At 37.8% G+C, this 19,216-nt stretch overlaps 1 protein-coding gene across 2 annotated transcripts in view; it reads right to left on the reverse strand.

Annotated features, from left to right (window-relative positions):
- NUP35 (nucleoporin 35) overlaps positions 1 to 19,216 on the reverse strand; it is a 283,449-nt gene that overhangs the window by 2,987 nt on the left and 261,246 nt on the right. For both annotated transcript variants that reach the window (XM_050752218.1, XM_050752219.1), the window contains 3 exons: positions 6,899 to 7,040; positions 1,027 to 1,096; positions 150 to 278 (listed from right to left, as the gene is read on the reverse strand). In XM_050752218.1, the coding sequence (XP_050608175.1) occupies positions 150 to 278; positions 1,027 to 1,096; positions 6,899 to 7,040 (341 nt within the window). The remainder of the gene's footprint in view (positions 1 to 149; positions 279 to 1,026; positions 1,097 to 6,898; positions 7,041 to 19,216) is intronic.

Genomic DNA, 19,216 nt, shown 5'->3' on the forward strand with positions numbered 1-19,216 from the left:
CCACAAAGAGTACTATAAGTATCATCACATGTTACAAACTACGAAAAAGAGACACAGTGAAACCAAATGACACAACCATCAATTTCAATCCTTGGTCTTGTGTTCTTCATACAGATTAAGCTACTTTCCTTACATCACCAATAACTTACTTTGTCAATACATGGTTTTACACCAATCATGATGGATTCTCCAAAAATCCTCCCATCTTTGCTTAAGGCTTTCCGAGCCTGCAGTTTAGATTGGTAACGAATATGCATCCAATTTCCTGTATTAGACATCTGCAAAGAATGAAATTCTCTTAAAATAGAAAATATATAAAATCTACATCTAATGAATTCTACTACAAAATAGAAACGTGAAGATAAATTTACTTCCATTTCATATTTGATGCCTTGTAAAAAGCTGTGAAGTTCAACAAAAATGATATTTAAAACAGCTTCAACAATCTCTCAATTCTCTACAATCAATATGTACATATTCTCTGAAAGTAAAATACTTCTCAAAATATGTTTATTGTAAAGAGATCATAGCAACACTTGCCATAAAATTATTTAAAACTACTCAATTTGATTTTCTATAGGAGTTAAGTCAATCTCTAGTAACAAAAAAAGATTTGTTACTTATAACTTGTAGCACAAGGTAAGATAATTTTTTAAATTTTAGAACTATAAAGCTCTAAAAACTCTAAAAGCTCAGGAACCTCCTACTTCCTTTATCCCCAATAAAAGAAGCTCAAATTGGAAAACAGTAATATAATACTTGGTATAATCTATCTTTTTTAAGATTGTAAACTGTTTAAGGAAGGGGGTGAGAAGAGGTGGATTTTCAAACTCATTTTATCTCTTTTTATCAAAAACTATGCAACTTCCAGCCTTCCAGATTTCAAAGGATATACGATATCAAAACTTTAAAAAAAAATTAAGTTTAAAAAAAAAAATCCACAAAATTCAGAAGCAAAGTTTCTCTCAATTCACAACTTACCCCTCTTTAGTCAAAACTCTGAACTGAAAAAAAATTAAGCCTTACCACATGTTTTAAGATATTCCCATACTGTGCAAATTGTAATAATATGTAGGACGCAGATGCTTGAGGAAACCTGAAAAAAACAGTTGTCCAAAGAAAACAGTCAGCTTCTACTATCAATGTGAATGCAAATTACTACAAGATAATGTTTCAAGATACATTCCCCCCAGCTGTCTAGAACATTAACAGGAGAGCGCTGATCATCCTGTTTTCCTCGATATGGGCTAATTCTGTCAACGACCAGTCACTCAAAAGCAAATACCTTAAAGTTAGTCTTATTCTGCCATTCTTCTCCACCCTCAAATTCTACCTCTGAAATCTCTAAAAATGCTACTCTCATTGCCATTATCCAGGTCTTAGAAAAAAACTATAAAGTTGCAGTTCTATATATGATTTATTTCAATATATGTACGTTAATATGTAATACATTTAAGTATACTACAGTTACGAAAAGATAAAGAATTTTAAATTATAAGCAAATCATTATACATTGAGCATCACTTAAAAATTCTGAAATTAAGTCTTATAACAAAGATAAAATTCAGCATCAATATCTATGGTATAGAATCACTTAAAAGGACAGTTACCAAAATTTGATTAGCCATATCTCTGCATGAGAAAATTCTAAGTAATTTTTACTTTCCTCTTTATAAAGTTCTGTATGGTTTGAATATTTTACAATGACACATTATTATTTTATAGTCCTAACAATAAAGCTATTTTCAATTTGAGAACAATAACCACTACCAACAGAATAGAAATGGCTATCTGGAGGCTCTCTAACCTCTAACTTCAGTTATCTGAAGACTGAATTAGAACCCTAAAGACAAAAAAAAAAAAATCTGAGTCTCAAAAATAAATCAGAAACCAAACACATTAAAAATCTATGTGAGGCCGGGCACGACGACTCACGCCTATAATACCAGCACTTTGGGAGGCCGAGGCAGGTGGATCACTTGAGGTAAGGAGTTCGAGACCAGCCTGGCCAACCTGATGAAACCCCGCCTCTACTAAAAATTAGCTGGGCATGGTGGCGGCACCTGTAGTCCCAGCTACTCAGGAGGCTGAGGCGGAAGAATCGCTTGAACCTGGGAGGGAAAGGTGGCAGTGAGCTGAGATCATGCCACTGCACTCCAGCCAGACTGACAGAGTAAGACCTTTTCTCAAAATAAATAAATTAATTAATTAAATCTGTATGAGTAACATATTCATGCAATCAGAACTGAAAATTCATTTGTATAAAATATGGACATGAAATTTCTAACCACAAAGAAAAACAACAAATAGGTTGGGTGCCTACAGGGCGGAGATAAAACAAAAATGAAAAGAAGGAAGAACGGCTGCAAGTGAGGGAAGTACTTAAGAAATAAAACATAATTCTAAACTCTTGGACCACTTTGAGTAGAAACTTACATTCTAATACTCTACAGTAGAATCACCCAAAACAATGAATGATATTTCATAACCCTAAGTCAGTAGGAAAAAGTTAAACTACCAAAGAAAGAACATATATAGTGCATCTTTCAGAGGTACTTCCCCATAAATGATCAAAATAAAATACTTTATCCCTTAAAGGAGAATGCTTCAGTTCTTGAAATTAAAGTCACAGAGGGTTGTTAAAACCTGAAAGTAAAAAAATAAATAGCTGGGAAAGTTAATATCTGAAATTTGAAAACATACTAGGAGTGCTTCAAGTAATTTATCTAATTACTGGAAATCTTAAAAGTTAAACCACTACTATTGAGCCTGAAAAACAGATTTAAGAGTGCGTATCTATTTTCAAAAACATGCAGCCAAGCTGGCTCATTACTGTTATCCCAACTACTCATAAGGCTGAGGCAGAAGGATTGCTTGAGGCCAGGAATTGGAGACTGCAGTGAGCTATGATCAAGCCGCTGCACTCCAGCCTAGATGACAGAGACTGTCTCAAAAAAAAAAAAAAATCAAAAACAAAAACAAAACAAAGCAAAAAGCCATTTTATGAGAGAATATAAAAATGTAAAAGAAGAAGAAGAAAAAAAAAAACACGCCAGCCCAATTGCTATGGATATAGGACTGAGTATGGGCTTTCTAGAGAACAACAAAATGCAATGACCCTGCTTTTTACCTAAATAGAAATCAATAACACAGAAAATCTCTCTGGAAACATACACAAAAAACAGGTGGCAATCATTGCCTTAAAGAGGAGGAAAACTAGCTGGGGAGAAAAGCAAAAGGGAAGACTTCATTGTTCATTTTCACATACCTTTTGAACTTTTTAATTTTAAATAAATTGAATACACTAAACATTTATTGTGCACCTTTCTTCCTTCAAGGAGCTCAAGTGTTACTTTTATGTTTTTTAATCCCCCCAAAAAATATAATAGATAGATACATTCCAGTATCAGCATGTGATACAGTTCAGCTGTGTCTCCACCCAAATCTCAACTTGAATTGCACCTCCCAGAATTCCCATGTGTTGTGGGACGGACCCGGGGGAGGTAACTGAATTGGGAGGGCCGGTCTTTCCCATACTGTTCTCATGATAGTGAGTAAGTCTCAAGATCTGATGGGTTTATCTGGGGCTTCTGTTTTTGCTTCTTCATTTCCTCTTGACATCACCATGTAAGTTGCCTCCCGCCATGATTCTGAGGCCTCCCCAGCCATGTGGAACCGTAAGTCCAATGAAACCTCTTTTTCTTCCCTGTCTCAAGTATGTCTTTATCAGCAGCATAAAAATGGACTAACACAGTAATTGCTACCAGTAGAGTAGGGCATTGCTGAAAAGATACCCAAAAATGTGAAGCGACGTTGGCACTGGGTAATAGGCAGAGGTTGGAACAGTCTGGAGAGCTCAGAAGAAGACAGGAAAATGTGGGAAGTTTGGAACCTCCTAGAGACTTGTTGAACGGCTTTTACAAAAATGCTGATACTGATATGAACAATAAGGTCCATGCTGAGGTGGTCTCAGATGGAGATGAGGAACTTGTTGGGGACTGGAGCAAAGGTGACTCTTGCTATGTTTTAGCAAAGAGACTGATGGCATTTTGCCCCTGCCCTAGAGATTTGTGGAGCTTTGAACTTGAGAGAGATGATTTAAGGTATCTGGCGGAAGAAATTTCTAAGCAGCAAAGCATTCAAAAGGTGATTTGGGTGCTTTTAAAAGCATTCCATTTTAAAGGGGAAACAGCATAAAAGTTCAGAAAATTTGCAGCCCAACAAGGCAGGAGAAAAGGAAAACTCATTTTCTGAGGAGAAATTCAAGCCAGCTGTAGAAATCTACATAAGTATAAAGAAGCCTAATGTTAAGGCCCAAGAGCATGGGGAAAATGTCTCTAGGGCATGTCAGCTAAACCCATCACAGGCCTGGAGGCCCAGGAGGAAAAAGCGGTTTCGTGGTCCGGGCCCAGGATCCCTGTGCTGTGTGCAGCCTAGGGACTTGGTGCCCTGTGTCCCAGCCTCTCCAGCCATGGCTGAAAGGCGCCAATGTAGAGCCTGGGCTGTGGCTCAGAGGGTGGAAGCCCTAAACCTTGGCAGCTTCCACATGGTGTTGAGTCTGTGGGTGCACAGAATCAAGAATTGAGGTTTGGGAACCTTCACCTAGATTTCAGAAGATGTATGGAAATACCTGGATGCCCAGGCAAAACTGTGCTGCAGGGGTGGGGCCCTCATGGAGAACCTCTGCTAGGGCAGTGTGGAAGGGAATTGTGGGGTCAAAGCTCCCACACAAGGTCCCTACTGGGGCACTGCCTAGTGGGGCTGTGAGAAAAGGGCCACCATCCTCCAGACCCCAGAATGGTAGATCCACTGACAGTTTGCACTGTGTGCCTGGAAAACCCACACACTCAGTGCCAGCATGGGAAAGCAGCCGGGAGGGAGCCTGTACCCTGCAAAGTCATAGGGGTGGAGCTGCCTAAGACCATGGAAACCCACCTCTTGCATCAGCGTGACCAGGAAGTCAAAGGAGATCATTTTGGAGCTTTAAAATTTGACTGCCCCGCTGGATTTTTAACTTGCATGGGGCCTACAACCCCTTTGTTTTGGCCAATTTCTCCCATTTGGAATGGCTGTATTTACCCAATTCCTAAACTCCCATTGTATCCAGGAAGTAACCAGCTTGCTTTTGATTTTACAGGCTCATAGGTGGAAGGGACTTGCCTTAGCTCAGATGAGACTTGGGACTGTGGACTTTTGGGTTAATGCTGAAATGAGTTAAGACTTTGGGGGATGTATCGGGAAGCCATGATTGGTTTTGAAATGTGAGGACATGAGATTTAGAGGGGCCAGGGATGAAATGAAATGGTTTGGCTGTGTCTCCACCCAAATCTCAACTCAAATTATATCTCCCAGAATTCCCATGTATTGTGGGAGGAATCCAGGGAGAGGTAATTGATTCATGGGGGCCAATCTTTCCTGTGCTATTCTCATGATAGTGAATAATTCTCACGAGATCTGATGGGTTTAGCAGGTGCTTCCACTTTTGCTTCTTCCTCATTTTCTCTTGACACCGCCATGTAAGAATGTCTTTCACCTCCCACCATGATTCTGAGGACTCTCCAGCCATGGAAACATAAGTCCAATTAAACCTCTTTTTCTTTCCAGTCTAGGGTATGTCTTTATCAGCATGAAAATGGACTAATACAGTATGGCAAATCATACTTTCAGAAACAAACCTTATATTGTACAGTATAAATATTAGCTTGAATATCAAAAGACCTAAGTTTTTGCTGGAGCTTTGCTAATAATAACTAGATATAAACTGCTGAATAAATCACTTAAGCTGCCTACACCTCAGTTTCCTCACCTGTAAAATAAAACATTGTACAATATGATCTCTAAGGTGTTTTACAGTGATATACATACACACACACACACACACACACACACACACACACACACACACACACACACACACAATGGAATACTACTCAGCCATAAAAAGGAATTAATTAATGGCATTTGCAGCAACCTGGATGGAACTGGAGACTATTATTCTAAGTGAAGTAACTCACTTATTCTAAGTGAAGTAACTCGGGAATGGAAAAAGCAAACATCGTATGTTCTCACTCATAAGTGGGAGCTAAGCTATAAGGATGCAAAGGCATAAGAATGATGAAATGGACTTTGGGGACTCGGGAAAATGGCGGGAAGAGGCTGAGGGATAAAAGACTATAAACTGGGGTCAGTGTATACTGCTCAGGAGATGGGTGCACCAAAGTCTCACAAATCATGTAAAGGACTTACTCATGTAACCAAATACCACCTGTTCCCCAAAAACCTACGGAAATAAAAATTTTAAAGAAAGGTATTTTAAAGTATATTTTGGACCTAAAAATCTATTCAAAAATGTAACGAGGAGCGTCATACTCTGTTTTTATTAATATTCAATACTTTGTGACTAGAAAGTATCAACCCTGTGATGTGTGTGTGTGTGTGTGTGTGTGTGTGTGTAAATGTTCATTCTGTTAGTTCAAAACTGGTGAATTCCACTAGATATAGAGAACTAGTCACTAGAAAAAGGGGAAGGAGTCCCTAAGTCTAAAGGGACAACTGTATTCCATCTAGCAAATATGCTTAAGAGAAAATAAGCTGGGAAGAAATAAACAGACAAATGATTAAAAAAACTACAAACAAATATCAAACTCTAGTTAATGACATGCATGCTCAAGTGTCAGGGTAATATGTATTGTTGTCTACAACTTATCATGAAATGTACCAACAAAAAGAATGAATTGATAGATGGATGAATGATAGATAAAGCAAATGTAGCAAACTGTTAACCATAGAATCTAGGCAGTAGTAATATGGGTGTTTGCTATGCGCTTCTTTCCATTTTTCTGTATGTTTGATTATATTCGGTGGGGTTTTTAAAAGGCAAATGATCTAAAAACCTTACCCAAACACAGTCACCCAAGAGTCATCGAGGTGATCTTCTGAAGTCAAAGAATCTCCTTGAGTATAAAAAGGATCCAACTGGGCAGGAGATAATGTCGTCTTTCGTGGCTGACCGATACTTGCTGGACTAAACATACTTTGGCCTGTATTAAGATATTTAGCAAGTTAGTTACCAGTATAAACACCTTGATTGATTCTAAATCAAAAATCTTAGTTTTAAATGATAAAGTCTAATAAAGTTGGCAATTACATAAATAATTCAAAACATACAACTGTGGTCAAATAGCAATTTCATGCTACCACACAATTAGAGGAAGTAATAACTGGGCATAGTTTATAATTTTGCAAATGTTTTATTATGTATGATAAATTATCTAAATGCTTTATTAAGCATGTCTGGTTAAGCCGGCACCAGAAGGATATCCCAGGCAATCTCAAAGACTTCTGCTGGTTTCATCTTCCAAACCTACCACTTTTATCACAGCACCTCTGCCTTAAGAACATGTAAAAATGTATTACCCACAGAACAAAATCTGAATGCCTCAGCCTTGGCTATACAGCTGCAATCTTACTTTGCCCGTATGCACTAAACAATATCTACCCTACCCCTTAAAATGTGAATGCAATTTCCTTTTATTCAGGTCATTTCTACTTAAAATGTCTTATCCTTTTATTTCTTATTCTTCAGTAACAGCCAGCAATTAATGAGTACTTCCATGTATCCAACATGCCATGCTAAACAAACACTTTACAAATTCATTTTATCTCAGAAGCACTGTCCAATTAAGGTTATAGATTTGTGAGAAACAGAGACTATTTCCCTTTCATCTTCACAGTAGCAATCATGATTTATTCATTCAAAAAATATTTTGTCAGCACTTAAATATGCACCAAGCATCAACCTAGGTATTGAAGGTATAGCAGTAAACACATTAGACAAATAAAAACAAAAAATCCATCCCTACTGGAGCCTACATTCTAGAGAAAGAGAGACATATAAGTAAATACTTAGTGTGCTACAAAACTAAAAATACTATAGGGAAAAAAAAAATAAAGCAGAGAAGGGAGACAGGGCCAATTTGTGTGGATGGGTTAAATGAAAAAGGATTTCACTCAGGTGCGTTAAAGCAAAAACCTGAAGGACAAGGGAAGCAAAACAATATTTGAAGAAGTGAACATTCTGTGGAGAAAATAATAAAACCAAGGCCCTGAGGAAAGACATGACTGGTTTTAGATGAACACAAGAAGGCCACTATTTGCACAGTGAGTGGGGGGGATGTGAGATGAGAACAAGGATATGAAAGCAGAGAGGCAGCAATATGCCAGATCATGAAGAAAAACCTTATAAAGCCACTGTAAAAGCCAAAGCTCTAAGTGAGGTAGGAAACCAACAGAAAATTCTGAGCAAGCGTGACATAACGGGACTAAAACTTTGATAGTAAAAGGTAGCATTTTAAGGGCCAGGCCAGTGGCTCACGCCTGTCATCCCAACACTTTGGGAGGCCTAGGCGAGCAGATCATGATGTCAGGAGTTCATGACTGGCTTGGTTAACATGGTAAAACCCCATCTCTACTAAAAAATACAAAAATTAGCCAGGTGTGGTGGCACATGCCTGTAATCCCAGCTCCTCGTGAGGCTGAGGCAGGAGAATCGCTTGAACCCAGGAGGCAGAGGCTGCAGTGAGCTGAGATAGCGTCACTGTGTTCCGGCCTGGGTGATAGAGAGACTCTGTCTCAAAAAAAAAAAAAAAATAGGTAGCATTTTATTAAGTGATTATTATACTTTACGAGTGTAATTACATTTAATCCTAACAATCCTATAAAATCGGTCCAATTAGTCCATTTAACAAATTAGGAAAATGATAATATTAAATAACAGTAGGGAAGTTGGAATTCCAATCCAGGCAATAGGAATCCAAAGCATGAGCTCTGAGGCAGTAATCTAGTTAACATGTTTATTTCTTATGGCGGTACTACAAGCGTGGTCTGGAGACCCTTGGCTCCCCCAAGACCCTCTCATGAGATCAGCCAACTCAAAATTATTTTCACAAAAACATGAAGTTTCATTTGTCTTTTTCTCAGTCTCTTATGAGTGTACAATGGAGTTTTCCAGAGGCAACTTCATGTGATTATGTGATTCAACGGACTCAGGTTGAACAGAGAAGCAGATTCATGAGAATTCAGAGGTATTTTATTAAGCCAGACACTAAAAAGATTTTTAAAACAAAAACAATGTCACTCTTTCCACAAAATTTTTTTATCTTTAGAAAATAGTTACTGTTCACTTCAAAAAGGGTTGTTTATATGAAATAACTTTATTATTTTTAAATCAGTTAATAGTTAAGTTTTAAAATTTTCTGTTTTAATTTTGAATGCAGTAAATATTGATAGCTATAAGCTATATAAACGAAAGCTCTTTAACTGTTAAGAGTATAAACAAGGTAAAAACTATAAAACTAAGACGTTTGAGAACCACTGTTCTACAGGTCAATGCACATGAGTCACGCTCCTTAACACATGGAGGCTACTTAACACATTCTAACTATTGTATATATCTCCTGGCTTGTCATTTATCCTTAATTCCCAAATGAGCTGAAAACCATCCTAACTCATTCCAAAGTGTTTACAGTCACCTGGATTTCTCAATGTTCTCAAGAAACCAAAAAGACTATCTATAGAAAGTGGGGGGAAAAGCTACTGTGATAAAAAGCTTGACTTTGCACCATGGCTCATGGCTGTAATCCCAGCGCTTTGGGAGGCCAAGGCAGGAGGATTGCTTGAGCTTAGGAGCTCGAAATCAGCTTGGGCAACATGGTGAAATCCTATCTCTACTAAAAATACAAAAAATTAGCTGGGCGTAGTGGTGTGCGCCTGTGGTCCCAGCTATTTGAGACGCTGAGATGGAAGGATCACTTGAGCCTGGGACATGGAGGTTGCAGTGAGCCAAAATTGCGCCACTGCACTCCAACCTAAATGACAGAGTAAGAGAGTAAGACCCCCCATCTCAAAAAAAATGTATATGTATATTTGATAAAAATAACTTATTAAAGAAGTGGGTAAAGAACATGAATAGACATTTTTCAAAAGACATACAAATGGCTAAGAGGTATATGAAAAAATGCTCAACATCACTAATCATCAGAGAAATGCAATTCAAAACTACATTATCATCTTACCCTAGTCAGAATGGCTATTGTCAAACAAAAAAAACAAAGAGATGCTGGCAAGGATGCAGAGAAAAAACTCATACACTGATAGTGAGAACAGAAATTAGTACAACCTCTATAGAAAGCCATATGGAGATTTCTCAAAGAACTAAAAATAGAACTACCATTCAATCCAACAATCTCTCTTATTGGGTATCTAACCAAAGGAAAAGAAATAATATACCAAAAAGACCGCTGGACTTGTAAGTTTATCACAGCACTATTCACAATAGCAAAGATATGGAATCAACTAAGGGTCCATCAATGGGTGAGTGAATAAAGAAAATGTGGTATACATACACAATGGAATATTATTCAGCCAGTAAAAAGAAAGGAATCAATTTTGTCGCAACATGGATGGAATTGGAAGTCAGTATCTTAAGTGAAACAACACAGGCACAGAAAGACAAACATCACATATGCTCACTCATAAGCAAGTGCTTTAAAAAGTATTCACAAAAATCAGTAGCATTTATATACGGCAATAACATTCAAGCTGAGAACTAAATCAAAAATGTAATCCCATTTACAATAGCCACATACAAAAAAAAAATTAAAATACTTAGGAATACATCTACCCCAGGAGGTGAAAAATCTCTACAAGGAGAACTCCAAAGCACTGATGAAAGAAATCACAGATGACACAAATGGAACAACATTCCATGCTCATAGATTAGAAGAATCAATATCATTAAAATGACCATATTGCCCAAAGGAATTCAACACATTTTCAATCAAATAACCAACATCATTTTTCACAGAATTATAAAAAACTACTCTAAAATTCACAGAGAAGCAAGAAGAGCCCAAATAGCCAAAGCAATCCTAAGCAAAAAGAACAAAGCCAGCAGCATCATATTACCTGACTTCAAACTATGGGGCTACAGTAACCAAAACAGTATGGTACTGGTACAAAAATAGGCACAGAGACCAATGAAACAGAATGGAGAATCCAGAAACAAAGTCACACACCTACAAACAATGGATCTTCAACAAAGTTGGCAAAAATAAAGAATGGATAAAGAATGCCTTATTCAATAGATGGTGCAAGGAAAACTAGCTAGCCATATGCAGCCTGCCTCTCACCATATAAAAAAATTAACTCAAGATGAATTAAAGACTTAAATGTAAGACCTCAAAATAAAAGTTCTAAAAGAAAACCTTGAAAACCCTCTTCTGGACATTGGCCTAGGCAAAGACTTTATAACTAATATTGCAAAAGCAAATACGACAAAAACAAAGATTGACAAGTTGGACCTCATTAAACTAATGACTTTCTGCACACAAAAGAAACTATCAAAAGAATAAACTAACAACCTACAGAATAGGAGAAAATATGTTCAAAGTATGCATCCAACAAAGGAATCTTAAATTAACAAGAAAAAAACACATTAAAAAATGGGCAAAGGACATGAGCAGGCATTTCTCAGAAGAAGACATGCAGGTGACCAACAAACATGAAAAAATGTTCAATGTCACTAATCAGAGAGACTGCAAATCAAAACCACAATGTGATACTATCTCACACCAATCAAAATGGTTACTATTAAAAAGTCAAAAAATAGGCCAAGCGCAGTGGCTCACACCTGTAATCCTAGCACTTTGGGAGGCCAAGTCATTTGGATTGCCTGAGGTCAAGAGTTCGAGACAAGCCTGGCCAACATGGCGAAACCCCATCTCTACTAAAAACACAAAAACTAGCTGGGCATGGTGGCGGGCGCCTGTAGTCCCAGCTACTTGGGAAACTGAGACAAGAAAATCACTCGAACCCAGGGAGCAGAGGTTGCAGTGAGCCGAGATCGTGCCACTTCACTCCAGCCTGGGTGACAGTGAGATTCCATCTCAAAAAAAAAAAAAAAAAAAAAAAAATCAAAAAATAAGAACGTAGGCCGGGCGTGGTGGCTCAAGCCTGTAATCCCAGCACTTTGGGAGGCTGAGACGGGTGGATCACAAGGTCAGGAGACCGAGACCATCCTGGCTAACACAGTGAAACCCCGTCTCTACTAAAAAATACAAAAAAAAAAACTAGCCGGGCGAGGTGGCGGGTGCCTGTAGTCCCAGCTACTCAGGAGGCTGAGGCAGGAGAATGGCGTGAACCTGAAAGGCGGAGCTTGCAGTGAGCTGAGATCCGGCCACCGCACGCCAGTTTGGGCGACAAAGCGAGACTCCGTCTCAAAAAAAAAAAAAAAAAAAAAGAATGTAAGAATGTTGGTGAGGCTGCAGAGGGAACCCTTATATGCTGTTGGTGGGAGTGTAAATTAGTGCAGCCCCAGCAGAAAGCGGTTTGGAGATTTGTAGAACTCAAAATAGCACTACTATTTGAACATCTTGTTGTCTAGTAAGGTATAGAATAGCGTTCTGGATAAAATAGATTATTTAATAAGCTTAATAGATGTGAGGTGATCTGAAACATATTTTCCCTAGAGGAAAGTTTACATTAATAGGTTAAATTAGATTAGTTCTAGTTTCTAACTTTGAATTCAAAGCAGTCTAGGAACTCAAATTGTTTAGCAACCCTAAAGAGGTAAGATTTTTGAAACACTTTTTTTTTTGAGACAGAGTCTTGCTCTGTTGCCCAGGCTGGAGTGTAGTGGTGCAATCATAGCCCACTGCAACCTCCGCCTCCTGGGTTCAAGGGTTTCTCCTGTCTCTGCTTCTGGAGTAGCTGGGATTACAGGTGTGCGCCACCACAGCCAGTTAATTTTTGTATTTTTAGTAGAGACGAGGTTTCACCAGGTTGGCCAGGCTGGTCTCAAACTCCTCACGTCAGGTGATCTGCCCGCCTTGGTCTCCCAAAGTGCTGGAATTACAAGCGTGAGCTACCATGCCCAGCAGACTTTTGAAATTCTTAAGTGATTATATTTTTTTCTCTTCAGTTAGAATGATATTATTGCATTATAGCTTTTACTTGACAACTCTTTTGATCCTGTCCAGGCTGTAGTTTTGTTTTGATATCATTTGGAGGCAAGACATGGACATCATTCCTAGAAGTCTTTTAGATTTGACTTTATAAATTAACATTTGTGCTGTAATTGAAGTTATATATTACTAACAACAGTTAACTTTTTTAAGTTCTTGTCTATTGTCGCATTTTATTTTTGGAGTAACACCTAAGTCTTGTGTTACAGGTTCATTATAAACATAATAACTAAGTAATATTTGTTAAACCTTTTTAAAAATTTTCTTTCAGGTAATCTTCAACTATACGGGACAGTTTTTTTTTTTTATTTGTACAAACGTATGGGGTAGATGTGCAGGAATACTAAAGTACATCATCCTATAATACATTTAACAATTTATTTCCCTCATCGCCACAGAAGCATTTAATAGGTATAGGCTGAGTATCCAAAATCTGTAAATACAAAATCCAAAATGTTCCAAAACCTGTAACTTTTGGAGCACGAGCATAACACTCAAAGGAAATTTCAGATTTTCAACGCTCAACTGATAAGTATAATGCAAATATTCCAAAATCTGAAACTCTTCTGGTCCAAAGCAGTTCTGATAAGGGATACTCAACCTATTCAATATATTTCTAGAATAAGGCTAATTTAAAATGAAACATCCCACTTTGACAAGAGATATATTTTTAAGAATCTGCTTATCAACTAAGTTACCAACTATTGCTTTACTAAGTAAGCAAAAGCATATATTTATACAAAAGATACTCTTAACTAATTTTAGTTACTACAAAGATTCCATTAACAAACCAAAGACAGTAAAAGGCATTTAATCTGAAGCCAATCCAAATTTTCTATGGTCTATATGTATTACCATTAAGATAAAATTTAGTTATGCTACATCATGTAATAACCTTCAAGCAAGAAATTAAATGAAGGTTCAAATTATGACAACCATTACAACCTTTAAAAATAAAATCAAAAATAAGTCTCAAACGAATAAGCAATCTAATTTTTGCCCTGTCAACTACTCTGAGTAACATAATTACTTATACATAATCTAAAACTATTTACATAACTTTAGCATAATTGCCCCCCACCTAGTTAATGTTTAATTGCTCCACTGATTTTACTTCCTTTCAATCAGACTTCTGGTGCCCACACGCCATGCTTTATAAGATGAAAATAAAGTGTGCCTATCAAACCACATCAAATCGGAGTGTAATGTGTCTCCCTGAGTAAATCACTATCCAAACATTCTTCCTAAAACTGGATTAAAGCAGAGGGCAAAAGACCTTATTACCCTTTATGACAATGTCTTCAATTAAAGAAAGATTCAATTATTTCAAAATAGACCACTAACCTAAATGAAAACAAAAGAGATTAAAAGATAAGTAAATTTTAAACAGATATAAGCCAAATGAAACTTAGAAAAAAAGAGGTTTCTGGCAGTGTTAACTTCTTAGCATGAAACAAAGTAGCACAAAATGTACTAAGGGATTTGGTCTCTGCTCAATGAGAGGAGGAAGACTGGAGATTCAACTCAACCATTTGATTGATAATTCAATCATGCCCACGTAATGAAACTCCAATAAAAACTGTGAACACAGACGCTCCAGTGAGCTTCCGTCGTTGGTAGTACTCCATGTATATTGCTATACATTGACAATGGGAGGATAACACATCTCCCTTCACATTTGGAACCCTTTCCAACTTCGCCCTATGTCTCTTCCTTTGGCTGGCTCTACTTTGTTTCTTTTTGCTGTAATAAAACTGTAACCATGAGTACAGCACTTTCAGTGGGGCTGTGAGTCTTTCTAGTAAACTACCAAACATTACAAGCAGCCTTGGGAATCTCTTACTTTATAGACAGTTGGTCTAAAGTGATCGTTTCAAACTTAACAGCTAGTATCTGAAGTAAGGATAATCTTATAAGGACTATTTAATCAGACTTTGTAGTATGGCACACACATTGTACCCAAAAAGCGTACTGAACAGTGGGTATAATGTTCAATCAAGCATAGTGAACTGAACCCTGTATTCACTTGTAATCCCTTGCAAACACCTAATGACAGACACTCTAAAAAAGTATCAGGTTTTGGGGACAATGATACTGTGGAAAACTCCTGGCTGAACTTAAGGAAAACTAGTGTAAAGTATATAATAAGGGCTTAGAGGCCAGGCCTCTCCTTATCCCAGGCAGCCAGATAACTGTCACTTTCCCAATCCACCCTCAAAGACCAAAGAGTTTGTCTCTGGAGAAAAGGAACCTAAACAGCTCAAAACTCAATGAGTCTGACAGCAGAAGACAACTGTAATGAGATTAAGTGAAAATCTGCACACTGAAAAGGAGACTTGCCCCTGCCTAGATTCAGAACACCAGCTTAGGCAATAAGGCTATTAAAAGATTCTTCTTTGTGAACACTTAAAGGTGAAGCCCAGTAAGATACAAAACAGCTTCTCTCCATCAATTCTACCCTGCTGCCAATACTGAACCCTATACACACAGTTATTCCAAGTAGCTTTCTAGTGCCTCATTTGATAAATATTTGCTCACCAGCAATGAGAGGGGTTAAAAAAAAAAAAAAAAAAAAAAAAAAAAAAAACCAATAACTAGAAGAGACGAGACAGTAAGAGCAGGAATAAAAAAGACTGCTATTAACCTCACTGCTAGGACATTTTACCTATGAAAGAACAGAATGCTGTATTTCTAAGTATATTCAAAGAATAACAACAAAAATGTTCCCGGAATTAAAATGACAGAGAAAATAAAAAACTGATTGAGATGGTGGGGCACGGTGGCTCACACCTGTAGTCCCAGCACTTTGGGAGGCTGATGAAGGTGGATCACTTGAGGTCAGGAGTTCGAGACCAGCCTGGCCAACATGGTGAAACCCTGTCTCTACTAAAAATACAAAAAATCAGCCCGGAATGGTGGCGCACCATCTGTAGTCCCAGCTACTTGGGAAGCTGAGGAGGAGAATCACTTGAACCTGGGAGGCAGGTTGCAGTGAGCAGAGATTGCATCACTGCACTCCAGCCTGGGCAACTCCATCTCAAAACAAAAAAAAAAAGCCAAAACACACACACACACACACACACACACACACACACACACACACACACACACAACATTTGAGAAAATCTCTCAGAAAGTAGCATACAGATATAAATGATAACATAAAAGGGAAGAAATAATTAGAAATCTCTGCAGTAATGCAACACACAAACAGAAATAATTCCAAAAAAGGGAACACAGAAAGCAGAGAGAAAGCAATTGTCAAGCAAATAATACAGGGAAGTTTCTCAGAACTGAAGAATATAAGCTTCTTGATGCCAAGGATCCATCAATTCCCCAGAAAAACAATTTAAAAAGCTCTACACCTAGTCACATTTGTGAAACTGAGAATACCAACCATAGAGATACCATAAATTTTGGAAAACAGGTCACACAGAAATACTCAGGAATCATCACCACAAATGGCTTCCACAGAACACTGGAAGGCAGAAGACAATGGAATGATGCCTCCAAAATTCCAACCTACCAACCTATGCTATCAGTCAAGTGTGAAGACTGAAAATAAAGCATTTCTGACATGAGGTCTTAGATTTTTACTTCCTAAGCAAGCTTTTTTAGAAAGCTACTCAAATATATTCTTCACCAAAACCAGGACATAAAGAGGAAGGGATGCTTTCTAGGAAAAAGAACTCGATGCTAGAAACTTGCAAGTCCTAGGATGACAGTCATACACCATGCCAAAACAAGAAATCAAGACAGAGGCTAAGAGAGAGAAATTCTCAGTTTAAAACAAAGAAAAATGTGCTTGAAAAATGAGTGTACTAAAATAGGTGTATACCATAGCAACAGAATGTTTGCTTAAAATAAAGGGAACAAACGGCACATAGAAAAAAAATACAATTATTAGCTATTGGAGAATCAAGAGTTTTACAGAAAGAACAATATTAATTGGTTCAGCACTGAGCAGTATTTACATAGTCACAATACAAACACTGACAAAGGAATAAAATTAGATATAACTATATTCAGATAATATGAGGGGAAAATACAGTATCTTCAATTACTTTAAGAGAAATACAGCAAAATTAAAAACTGAAAATTAAGAATTAGCAATATGATGATATGTGGCTGGCTAAATAATAACCCTCCAAGATAACAAAATCCTAATCCCTGAAATCTGCGAATGCTATCTATGTGGCAAAAGGGATCTTGCAGATGCGATTACAGATCCCAAGATGGGGAGATTATCCAGGTGGGCCCTATATGTAACCACAAGTATCCTTACAAGAGGGAAGTAGAAGGAGATTTTACTTCGGAGAAGATTATGTGATTATGGAAGCAGGGATTGGAATGACATGCTTTGAAGATGGAGGAAAAAGGCATAAACAAGAATCCAACTAGATGCTTAAAAAAAACAAGGAAGCTGATTGTCCATAGAATCTCCAGAGGTAATCCTATCAACACCTTGACTTTAGCCCAGTGAAACTGATTTTGGATTTCTGACTTCCAAAACTCTAAGAGAATGAACATAAAGTGTTTTAAGTCACTACATTTGTGGTAATTTGTTATAACAGCAAGAGTAAACTAATCTAGCATCTCATTTGGACATGAAAGTAAATTCCAAAAAGAACAGCTCTAAGATCTGGACTGGCTAGTTCAAAATAAGGTTAAAGATTATTGCATTTTGTTATAAGTATTTAAGTTCTATTTAATTTTCTTTTTTTTTTTTTTTTTGAGATAGAGTTTTGCTCTTGTTGCCCAGGCTGGAGTTCAGTGGTGCAATCTTGGTTCACTGCCACTTCCACCTCCCCAGTTCAAGCGATTCTCCTGCCTCAGCCTCCTGAGTGGCTGGGATTACAGGCACCCACCACCATGCCTGGCTAATTTTTTGTAGTTTTAGTAGAGATGGGGTTTCACCATGTTGGCCAAGCTGATCTTCAACTCCTGACCTCAGGTGATCCACCCACCTTGGCCTCCCAAAGTGCTGGGATTACAGTAAGCTCTATTTAATTTTCTAAAACTATCTGAATTTATTATTTTGACTAAAACATAAATATTGCCACCACCGTAACTAGAAACCACTCAATGGTAGCCTAATCTGACATGAGAGTAAATAAAATTTTGGTGACTATCAAAAATAAGATTATCCTAGATTATCCAAAAAGGCCCAATATAACCAACAAGGTCTTAAAGAGGGAAGAGGAAAGGAAAAGAATGATGTAGAAACACTGCTGGCTCTGAAGATGGTAGGGGGACACAAGTCAAAGAATGTGGGCAGCCTCCAGAAGTTGGAAAAGAAAAAAAAAATTATCCTCTAGAGCCTCCAGAAAGGAATGCAGTCCTGCTAACATCTTGATTTTAGTCCACTGAGGCCTACTTCAGACTTCTGATCTCCCCAACTGTAACACAATACATTCGTGTTGTTTTAAGCCATTAATTTGTGATAATATGGTTCAGCAGCAATAAGAACCTACATAGTCTAGAATAAGGATAGTGTTTATTTGGTATTATTAAAGAAAAATGCCTTGCCAAGTTGGATGCAAATACTCCAATCCTCTTATTTGGTAGTAGATACTGGTGTTGGAACGTCATTGTCTTGAAACAATTTTACATATATTAGTTACCTGTGGCTGCTGTAACAAATTACCACAAACTGGATAGATTAAAACAGAAATTTATTCTCTCACAAGTTCTGGAGGCCCGAAGTCCCAAATTATGTTGTTGGCAAGGTGGCATGCCTGCTGGAGACTCTAAGGAAGGATCCACTGCTTGCTTCCTCCATCTTCTGGTGACTTACGGCATGCTTTGGAAACAACACTCTAACCTCTGCCCCCTTATGAACACCACCTTCTCTCTCCTCTATGTTTCTCTTCCTCTTCTGTTTCAAATTTCTTTCCACCTCGTACCTACAAGGACCCTTGTGACTGGGTTTAGGAGCCATCCAGGAAATCCAGGATTCCCTCCCCTTCCCTCCCTAACTCTTTACACTCTCCTTCAGAGTCTCCCCTCTGAAAATCCTTAATGCAATCATATATAAGTTAACAGTCACAGGTTCCAGTGATTAGGATGTGGACATATTGTATGGAGGCCACCATTCGACTCTCTACAGCTTATATCCATCAATATATTCAGTCAACAAACATGTACAAAGGGCTGGGTATGGCACGGTGGCACATGCCTAAAATTCCAGTACT

Source organism: Macaca thibetana, chromosome 12 (assembly GCF_024542745.1).
Source record: "Macaca thibetana thibetana isolate TM-01 chromosome 12, ASM2454274v1, whole genome shotgun sequence".
Lineage (NCBI taxonomy): Eukaryota > Metazoa > Chordata > Mammalia > Primates > Cercopithecidae > Macaca > Macaca thibetana.